This window comes from Clupea harengus, chromosome 1 (assembly GCF_900700415.2).
Source record: "Clupea harengus chromosome 1, Ch_v2.0.2, whole genome shotgun sequence".
In the NCBI taxonomy this organism is placed as follows: Eukaryota; Metazoa; Chordata; class Actinopteri; order Clupeiformes; family Clupeidae; genus Clupea; species Clupea harengus.
This window is the reverse complement of record NC_045152.1, coordinates 24,568,819-24,579,138: the sequence shown is the minus strand read 5'-3', so window position 1 is coordinate 24,579,138 and position 10,320 is coordinate 24,568,819. Positions and strand designations below refer to the sequence as shown.

At 46.0% G+C, this 10,320-nt stretch overlaps 2 protein-coding genes across 4 annotated transcripts in view; one reads left to right on the top strand and one right to left on the bottom strand.

Annotated features, from left to right (window-relative positions):
• The first annotated feature begins 44 nt into the window (after positions 1-44).
• LOC105898757 (galactosylceramide sulfotransferase) lies at positions 45-2,814 on the top strand. 2 transcript variants are annotated; one of them, XM_031572823.2, is made up of 4 exons: positions 45-131; positions 593-911; positions 1,123-1,419; positions 1,682-2,814. In XM_031572823.2, exons 2-4 carry the CDS (start codon positions 616-618, stop codon positions 2,619-2,621), a joined length of 1,533 nt encoding a protein of 510 aa, XP_031428683.1. In that variant the 5' UTR covers positions 45-131; positions 593-615; the 3' UTR covers positions 2,622-2,814. The 2 variants fall into 2 exon arrangements, with proteins under 2 accessions (XP_031428683.1, XP_012681268.1); XM_012825814.3 differs by having other exon boundaries at positions 63-270.
• The window catches only part of LOC105898758 (cysteine protease ATG4D), an 8,867-nt gene continuing 1,311 nt past the window's right edge, over positions 2,765-10,320 (bottom strand). Inside the window, exons 2-11 of one of the 2 annotated variants that reach the window (XM_031572824.1) lie at positions 9,670-9,901; positions 9,448-9,531; positions 8,929-9,102; positions 6,971-7,274; positions 6,602-6,663; positions 5,909-6,057; positions 5,641-5,719; positions 5,273-5,349; positions 4,981-5,100; positions 2,765-4,594 (exon numbers count right to left, since the gene is read on the bottom strand). In XM_031572824.1, the coding sequence (XP_031428684.1) occupies positions 4,418-4,594; positions 4,981-5,100; positions 5,273-5,349; positions 5,641-5,719; positions 5,909-6,057; positions 6,602-6,663; positions 6,971-7,274; positions 8,929-9,102; positions 9,448-9,531; positions 9,670-9,841 (1,398 nt within the window). In that variant the 5' untranslated portion in view covers positions 9,842-9,901 and the 3' untranslated portion in view covers positions 2,765-4,417. The remainder of the gene's footprint in view (positions 4,595-4,980; positions 5,101-5,272; positions 5,350-5,640; positions 5,720-5,908; positions 6,058-6,601; positions 6,664-6,970; positions 7,275-8,928; positions 9,103-9,447; positions 9,532-9,669; positions 9,902-10,320) is intronic. The other variant, XM_012825815.2, reaches the window with a different exon arrangement.

Genomic DNA, 10,320 nt, shown 5'->3' with positions numbered 1-10,320 from the left:
CAGAAGTCACCGCGCATGCCTGGTGTCAGCTGCACTGCAGGGTGGAATGCGGGCTGCTTGCGTTCATTGGGGGATGGGTGTGCTACTTTCTCAGCAAGCTGGGAATAAAATGCTTCACGAAGGTTTTCCAGGTTCGAACAGCTGTAATCTGAATGGGTTTTAATTGATTTTACTCATACAAGCGTGAACTGATTAACTATCCAAAAAGAAATGGGGGAAATACTGCTCGTTTGCACTTGGGCTGGGCTTTTACATCTTAAAACTGAGTGTGTAAGTAAAAGGCCAAGAAAAGGATAATGGCTAATTAAGAAGATCTAAGGCAATCAAGTTTATACCATACAGAAAGTTGATGGTTTTGGTTTTCTAATCGTTTCTGCCAATTGCAAATCAAAATGAGTGGATAAAAGCCTATACACTCACACATAAACCAAACATTTTGTAGGCTACTGTTACTCCACAGCTGAAACCTATTCTGTTGACAAACAATATTAATCTGTTTAGTAACTTTGACAATGTTTACATATTAAAAATAAATGTGTATCTCTTAAATGAATAAGAAAATGAAGAATACATTCTGTGTGGACAATTACAGACAGCTAAACAAGTTTCCCCACAATGCCCTTCTGGTGTGTGGGAGGTTACTCTTTATCGTTGAGCCAGCTTAGTGAGGTGATCCTGGGTCCTCATGAGCCTTCTGCTACTACCTCTGGAAACACTGATCCCTGCCAGCATGTGTGGGAGAGGGCATCGCTGTGGACAGACAGGCAGAGCAGGTGGACCGCGGCTAGGGAGATGACCCTCCGGTGGGTGTCCCACCAACTCTGGAGGCACCGAATGAAAGGTCTCCTGGTGACTCTGGCTGTGACGTTACTGCTTATGCTGCTGGCCACCCAGGCTCTCCAGCCTGTGAGGTAGGCAAATACGGTTTATTGCTCTTCCTAGTTTGTTTTGGAAAGGTAATGATATGTTGTTGATGTCCTGGTCATCACAACCTCTAGGGTTCCACACACACACAATGTTCTGTTAATGATGCAATCAATGAAGATTATAGATAGATTTTGTGAAAATGTAAAGTTTTTAAAAGGACATACTTTTTTTTTTATCTCTGACTTTGGGTTGTAGCCAAAGACCAGTTGTGGATAAAAGAACAGAGCATGAAAAGGCACAGCACAGACCAAAACAAGCATCCCACAAGGAGAGTGGCAGGAGGAAAGCAGGTGAGATCGCCACCACACAACCTACAGAAGACATTCCTCGCTCCACCATAGAAAGGAGGAGGGCTCCACCACCAATCGTCTTCCTCAAAACACACAAGACGGGGAGCAGCACTGTGCAGAACCTTTTGTTTCGGCTCGGGGAGCGAGAGAAAGCCACATTTGCCTTTCCTCACTACACTTACCAGTTCAGTTACCCAGAGAGGTACTGAGCACATTATACTTTGTCTTTTACAATGGAAAACAGCAATGCAGAACACATTTTACAGTTTTTTACAGTTAACAGTTACAAGTTATTTACAGTCAAATAACAACAAGTCTTCTGTGTGTTTGTGTTTGGGATAGGATTTAAGTCTAGCGGTGCTCAAAGTAAAGCAAAGAGCCTTGTTGATATTCAGTATTGGTCAAGCAATCTGTTTTCAAAAGACAGTTGTGCACTAACATCTGTTCCCTCTTCTGGCACGCAGGTTCAGAGCGGAGTTTGTTGATGAGCTGCCGGACGGCTCCACCCAGTTTGACATCCTGTGCAGCCACATGCGTCTGGACCTGGCCCAGGTGATGCAGGTGATGCCCCAGAACGCTGTGTACGTCACGCTGCTGCGCGAGCCCCTGCGGACCTTCGAGTCCGTGTTCAACTACTACACCTCCACCGTGCCTGCCTTCACCAAGGCCCAGAAGGCAGCGGATGCTGCAGCAGCCACCGCCGCCGCAGCTGGCTCCCTGAAGCGAAAATCGGCGCTCACCATCTTCCTGGAGAACCCGGAGGCCTACTGGGACCCGAAGGAAGTCGGGAATGGCCTGGTCAAGAACCCCATGTGCTTCGACATGGGGCTCAACAGCCAGCAGTGGAACAGCTCCTGGCCGGAGGACCTGGCACGCCTGGAGGAGGCCTTTCACCTGGTGATGATTGCCGAGCACTTTGACGAGTCGCTGGTGCTCCTCGGGGCGCTGCTGGGCGTGGGGCTGGAGGAGCTGGCGTACGTGCGGCTGAATGTGCGCTCGGTGCTCAGCGTGGCCACGCTGGACCAGGCCACCAAGGAGAAGCTCAGTGCCTGGAATGCCCTGGACACACTGCTTTATGACTTCTTCCTGCAGCTGTTTTGGGAGAAGGCGGAGATGTACGGGCGCAAGAGGCTGAGCCGCGAGGTGGCGCAGCTCAGAAGGGCCACCGAGCGCGTACGCAAGATGTGCGTGGCCAGGGAAGGGGTGCCCCCCGGGCAGCTGGAGGATTTGGTGCGGCCTTGGCAGACAAACTCTGCCACCATCATGGGGTACGAGCTCAGGGCAAACCTCAGCCAGCAGGAGCAGGGCTTCTGTGTGCGACTGGTGCTGCCTGAGTTACAGTATCATTCCCATCTGTACTTCCAGCAGTATGGCCGTGATATGAGGTCTGTACCCACAGACTGAGCTGGACCAGATATGCTGGACTTTGGATACTGGGCCTGTCTGTGTTTCATATTCTTGTTAGGTAAAAATGACTCAATTAATTTCATACTAAAAACATTCAGATGATATGTTGATGTAAATACTATTAGATGGTAAAACACTGGTTTCATTTTAAAATGATACATTAATTTAATAAATACAGTGTCTATGTCCATTTTGATATTGCCAGAGAATTTTGATTCGCAAGAAGTAATGAGAACAATATGTAAATAAAACAGTATAGATAACAAGGAAACGGTACATATATAATACATACTGATAAAACAACCATGCACCCAGAACCAAACACAGATATGCTGCTGATGCTGCCACACGATGAATCTGAGGTAACCTTCTGCTCTTTGAAGTTAGCAGCAGGATTGCATTCTACTAGCTCCATGTGCCTCTCACATGGTCTGTGGAATGGAGTCCAGATTTAACCCATTCACCAAAAGCACATCCTACCACATGATCTGGGAGACTCACTCACTGCCTGCTTAGTCTAATAGAGGATTCCTACTTTAATCATGGAATTACAGACACAAGCCTCAATTACCGGCATCAGGTCTGGTGAGAGGCTAAATGGCCATGATCATCATTATCAAGATGAGTCACATGACAGGAAGCGGGTAGGAACTCTGACCTTATTTGGCTCAGTTCATACAACAGTACAAACCCAGGACAATGGTTTTGGTTTTGAAAAAAATATATCTAATATTAATAACAGCCTGATCCTCATTTTGCATGAATATTTCCATTTCATTTTCAAAAATAACCCACCAAGCCCTAAATCACATAACCCTGAGGTGAATAAATATATCTATTAAAAGAAATGAACGAAAAAGGGCAGTGCCACTTGCCAAACAGATCAAAACATATCCCACAATACAAACATAACCTAAGAGTAGCCTCACTCATGTTCCAAATGATTTTGACTTTGGGACAGTGAAAAAGACCATACAAGTACGCTAAACGTGTGTATTAACCTCCATGCATTAAAATGACGACGGATGCACACATTTTCTATGCGAGGTAATAGGAATCAGATTGTCTGGAGGTCCTGAGACAAACGGTAGCTGCTGAGGACACCACAGAGACATGGCCATATGGGCCGGGCTTACTGGGACCTTAAAGACCACCGCAGCTTAACAGGCTCAGGCCTCTGACCACCGTCCAAGGACAGAGAGGTGAGCACAAACAGTGTTGACAGAGCGACCAACCAAGAAAATAAACAAGAGTGTCTAGAGTATTAGGATAGTTACATTTTGTCAACAGATGAATATTTTCTGTCCAGGGAAGACTGCCAGATATTCATCTATTCCTTCATTTTCTCATTTAGAGTCGGTCCAAAATTAAAGATTAATTAATAATAAAAAAACGAAACATACTTCAACTTCAGAATGAGTGCAACATTTTGTGACGGGCACTGACCTCAACATTAAGGAGGTAAGTGAATAAGCTGGCAACAGAACCCAAACATCACATATGAGAACTATGTCAGTGTATGCTCAGTAGTAGTGACAGTGCAAACCACTGATTTTGTTTTACATTCAGAGCGGTGCGTCATACACCAAGCTTATCAAACAAGTCAGGAAGGCCATGTAAACATTCTTTGCTCACAGAGGCTACTACGAGCACCTTCAGTATAAACAGCTTTCACAGAGTAACTGTTTTGTTTTTTTTCCTTCTTATTTTTGTATACAGACAGGGCTGGTGTCAGTGTCAGCTTGTATCAGTCCGGTGTCCTTAGACAGTTTACTGTGGCAAGTAGTGTGTCCTCATAGTAACACAAAGTCATCCGTGCCACTTGACAAGCTCGCGTGGCTTGCCTTGCTGCTGAGGATGCAAACTTCAGAGAAGAGAGACATTTCACTCCGTGCGTCGTCCTCCTCGGCCGCCCGCTGGCCCTCCGCAAAGGTAAACATTGGGTACTTGTTTGTATCGTAGTTCAGGACCTAGGAGGAAGGAATCAACAGCACAGTGTGAAATGGCTTTCGCTTCATCAAGCAGCATTGCTCATTATTCAGTTGCTAACTGACACGGGTGAATCCATACAATTTATCTCTTTTCATGAGCTCACATGCCGAACTGAACAGCAGGCTTTGGTGGTGCTGTTGTCATGACGCGCCACCTGAGCTATGGGCAGTCTTTCCCCTGGGCCCACAAATAACTCCTTTCAATTAATCTGTGAGCATTTAAGGCTATCAACAGCTACATGGAGAGCGTCACATCATGTGTCCAGTCCATCTGTGTCCCAGGGGGTAGCCGGGACACAGTTGGAACACATTGTGATTTGATGCACATGGAGTGATTGAAACTCCAGGTCCCGTTTTACACATACCGCACTGACCAGCGCACACAGCGTCTCAAACTCGTGCTGGCCTCTGGCATAGAAGCCCACAGTGCAGCTGGGGTCCATGCGGCTGAACGCCATCTTCCGAGCGGACTTACAGTGAAACGACTGCAAGAACCAGAAAACAGGATATAAATAGTAGATATCCACACGCACCCTTGGACAAGCTGTGTCACATGAGATGTTTACCATCACTTTCATTTACTGACAGGGAACTTCTAATGCTCAGTTATGAGGTGCTCTGGACCTTCTGATTGGATGTTGCAGAGCATCTCCATACCTCTATGGGGAAGTCCTCTTGGGTGATGTCCACTGCGGACTGGCTGTAGTGGGGGTCTAAGTACACCAGCTGCTGATCTGAGTGGGCGGTAAATGAAAACACAGCAGAATGGAAAGACAGGTCAGGGAAGAGGCAGAAACACAAACCCTCAAGGATGCCTAACGTATTCTCTTACGTAATAAAATAAAACAAGCAAAAGAACAGCTTTCAGGAGAGATACATTCGGTTTATCATGTGAACTCATGTTCACCTCCACTCCTGATTAATGACTTGTTAAAAATAGTAAATAATGTCAGCTCGGGGATGCATTAGTGTTCTCTGAAACTGAAGCAGCAGATTCAATTGAAATGTTTAGAGGTATCGCTTACCTTGGAAGCCGACAAAATAAAGTGAGTGTTTGGGCTTGCCACCGATGATTCCAATGCAACACTCTAACCCGAGAAGTCTCTGTTGAAATGATTGGCACAAGGTGAGGACAAATGAATAGCTCAGTTCCAAGTTCATCCTCCAAGTTTATCTGCATGTGTCACCAAACAAAAGTGTTCCAGGCTCACATTCCTTAACTGCTTCCAATGTATGCACAGCTACATCCACAGTGGATGTCATGAGTGCATCTGTGACCATCTGATAACTCACTTTGACACACTCGGTGTAGGCTGGGTTGAGGACGTCACCCCCAAGCCGAACAGGCACCAGAAGGATGAGGGACCTCCACGCAGCTCCACGGCCCCTGGGGCCCTCATGCTGGGGCCGCTCACACTGCCTCACAATGTCCCCTTTGTACACTGCAGGACAGAGGGGAAAGAGGGGAATGTGAGTTCAGTCACATAGTCAGACACATCACACACACACAGCTCATACAGATAACCACAATGAGGCATCGACATCGGCTGTTGAATTCCCACTAGCTGTGGTTGTAACACAAACAGTAATCTCAATGACCATAAGGGGAGCACAGATCCAAGTTAGTCAACTCTGACAGACCATGGCTCTGGCTATGGGTTTAGCACTCACCAAGTGCATAACTGACCAACAGAATATCAACAAATATTACTAAATAAAGAGTCTGAAAATGTTAAAGTTTGAATAGATTTACCTCTACTTGTAGAGATGCTTTAATTAAAAGTGATAGAATGTGCAATGCATATGTCATCATTTCAATATAAGTATTCATTATTTCAATATAGGTGTTCCTGGACAGAACCCATCCCACATCTCTCTCCCAACTCAGGAACAGGAACATGTATCACGTATACAGCTTATCCACGGTGGCTGGATTACATTTGAGGCAAAAACTGCCCCAGATTCAAACAGGTGGCTGACACTCACCAGTACAGTCCTGGGCCACATACACGACCAGATCAGATAACTCAGATGCTGCCACCGCGTTCCTGAGACAGACAGACAAAGAATGACAGATTGACAAAAGACAGGGCGAACAGAAAAAAAAGAAAAGAACACAAAAAGGAGAGAAATGTGACATTTATACTGCTCTGTGATACACTGCATATACCATTCTTGGCAAACCACAAGGTCAGTAGACCAGGAGAAACAAAACAAGGCCTGTCTTGAATCATTTAGGTTTCAGTGATTAGCACACACCTCATTAAGACTGGTGAGCTACATGTGAGCTACATGAAACGTGCAAGGGAAGTTGAGTTCTTTCTGGAGTGTCCTCTGTCTATAGCCGTGGCTCACCGAATGATGTGGGCAGCAGTGGCAGGACCGTACCAGTCCCCAGCCTTCTTCCCATGGCTCTTGCCCATCTCCACCAGCTGGTGCAGGCCGAATGGGCAACCTGGTTGGTCAACGAACCATGACACCACCATCCTGTGGGTGGCCTCACTCCCACTGCCACCCCTCTCCAGCAGGCTGCAGCCCATACTCTTCGTCCTGGCTCTGGGGCATTCTGCTGAGGCCACGCTTGTGCTAGAGGAAGGCCGAGGTGACAGGACCTCTAGGTCATCTTTGGTGACATGGTGTGAGGCAGCCCATGTCCATCCTACAGAGTGAACATCACATCAAGGTACTTAATAGTTATTAGTTTTGTAGGGACCTGTGGTGGACTAGAAAGGCAGTTGATTTTGCTACCCCTATACTTTACTTTCAACGCACTTAAAGTAACACTGTGCAACAATGTGACACTTTTTGAGGTATGGTTTTATAGGCAACTCGTTTTGGTACCATCCTCAAATTCATTTTGATAGCATATGGTCATGTTAAGGACAGATAAACACCTATGTCTTTCCCGCTAGCCATCCAGGATATGCCCTATGTAGTTCTGTGTTCCGGGCTGGAACACCCTGCAAAAATGGAAGAAAAGCGTTCACAGCATGACATTGCCAGCTATACTGCCAAAAGACACCAGTTAGTGTGTTGGCAAGCTTCTATCAGTGTCAACTGTCAAGGAACAATCTCCTCGATCCAAACCAGTCTGGATTCAAAATCGGTCACTCCACCGAAACAGCCCTGTTGTCTGTGACAGAGGCCTTAAAAACAGCTAGAGCAGCAGCTCAATCCTCGGCTCTCGTCCTGCTTGACTTATCAGCTGCGTTTGATACAGTCAACCACCGCATCCTTCTGTCCATACTGTCAAGTATGAGCATTTCTGGCAAGGCACACTCCTGGTTTGAATCGTACCTCACTGGGCGCTCGTTCAACATGTCACGGCAAGGTCAGCTGTCTGTACCTCACCGCCTCACCACTGGGGTGCCCCAAGGCTCGGTGATGGGACCACTTCTCTTTGCCATTTACACCACCTCGTTGGGCCCTATCATCCGCTCGCATGGTTTCTCCTATCACTGTTATGCCGATGATACTCAACTGTTTCTGTCTTTCCCTCCTGAGGACACCACTGTCTCGGCGCGGATCTCGGACTGTCTTGCTGATATATCCACATGGATGAAAAATCACCACCTTCAACTGAACCTGGCCAAAAACGGAACTGATGGTCTTCCCAGCCAAACAGGTCATCCACCACAACATCAATATCAATATTGACTCTTTATCTCTTGTTCCATCCAAAACAGCTAGAAACCTCGGGTCATTATTGATGACCAACTGACCTTCACGGCCCACATCGCCTCGGCAATCCAGACTATTCTAATTTGTAGTTCCACGTTGGTGGAACGAACTGCCTAGTACTACCAGAGCAGGGGCGTCCCTCTCTACCTTCAAGAAGCTTTTGAAGACCCAACTCTTCAGAGAGCACCTCCCTTCCTAACTGGCACCTTGACTAGTGCTTAACTTACACTTCAGCAGTTACATTCCTGCACTTCTTTTTCTTTCTATCCCGTTCTATTTCTTATGTAAAGTAGTATTTATTGTTACACCAGGTTTTTATTGCTCTTAGCTTGACTGTTCTCTCCCTTGTACGTCGCTTTGGACAAAAGTGTCTGCTAAATGACTAAATGTAAATGTCAACTGGGCTGTTGGTGGCAAGGTTTTTGCATGCCTTTTAGGTAGTTAGCTTGCTTATTTTGGAGCAAAACTCCTTGTTGCTGCTTTAAATATAAAAGACACAAGGATAAAAGATCTATCCATGGCTTCTGATGTCATTTGATACTTGACATAATATCTTCATAATAGAACAGATTTTTCCCTTACCGCCTCCATGTACAGAGCGAGACAGTTTGGTGTCCATATTTCCAGCTCACCTGGTGGAAGCAGGTGAAGGAGCAACCCCTGCGCCAGCAGCATCTGCCCGCTGCGCAGCATGCAGCCCCAGCCACAGTCACTGGTGAGGGTGGAGTCAGCCAGCTGGGGAAAGCCTTTGCGATAGGTCAGCCATAGCAAGGAGGAAAAGGCCCGTCGGAAAGCCTCCCTCTCTCCTGAACAGTTCAAGGGGTAAAGGTAAGGGGTATGTTTTAAAGTGAGAGGTGTAACTGATGTGTTGGATTAAACGTACTGCCGTCATAAGGTAGTAATGAGGTTTTGATTTTGATGGGTTTAGGACACGTCGGTACAGCGGAGCCGTCGGCTTCCCACATTTCTACTTCCTTTTATAGGCTTACAGAGCGGACAGAGCAACAAAAAATACATCCAGCACTTGCTTTAGAGGAAGAGCGGAACCCTAAAAACAGCTATTTTGATTTTATTTGGTTCCTCTCCACAAATATAAAAGGAAGAAGGGTTCTTAGGAACTCATGGATTGTAGTAGCCTGTATTTCTCTTACCACTGTAGCTTAGCAAGTAGTAGTGCCCCAGAAGGACAAGAGGTGACCTCTTATTGAAGTGGGACTTTGACTTAAAAGACCAGCCTGCAGGTAAACATCACAATCATTTTAAGATCAGAGGGTCTTTCGTAAGAGTAAATGAAAACAATGGTACTTAAATTAAATCAATTAAGTTACGTAAAGATTTAACAAGGGTTTTTCTTAAAAAGTCAAGGAAAGTACCATATTTTACACTGTTCCATGCAGACACAAGCTTGCTTTTGATTCTGACCCGGTCCTCTGGTTTCTCTGCGTCCTCGCTGGCCCCAGCTGAGCCCATGGAGCCCGGAGAGGACAAGAGAGAGACATCACTCTGAGCAGGGGAGTCACCAGGAGTCACAGGGTTCATGGCCATATCCCTCTTCACTTCATGGCCATAGCAGCCTCATTGCTCTCACACTGCACACAAGCAAACCTAGTGTCAGGTGAATGGTGCAGGCTTCAGTGCATGGTGAACTTAACTTAACTTATTTGTTTGTCTGCTTTCTCTCTAACTCTATCACTCACTCACTCACTCTCTCTCTCTCTCTCTCTCTCTCTCTCTCTCTCATGCATGCACACACACCCACACCCTTCCATTCCCAAAGTCAACCTTCCAGAGAAAAACTTTGAGTCTCAAAGAAAAGGTAGGCATAATGTTCTACTGTGGCACTGGGACATGTGATATCCGTGTGACAGGAATTCCACAAATTCCATGCATGTCAAAGGGAAATCTCAATGACTACTAAATCTGTTAACCAATATTCTTAGAATTGTGTCATTGATTCACATTAGATAATTTGCTTGTTGAATAAACATAACTGGTTAGCACCCAGATTATCATCTCACTTTGTT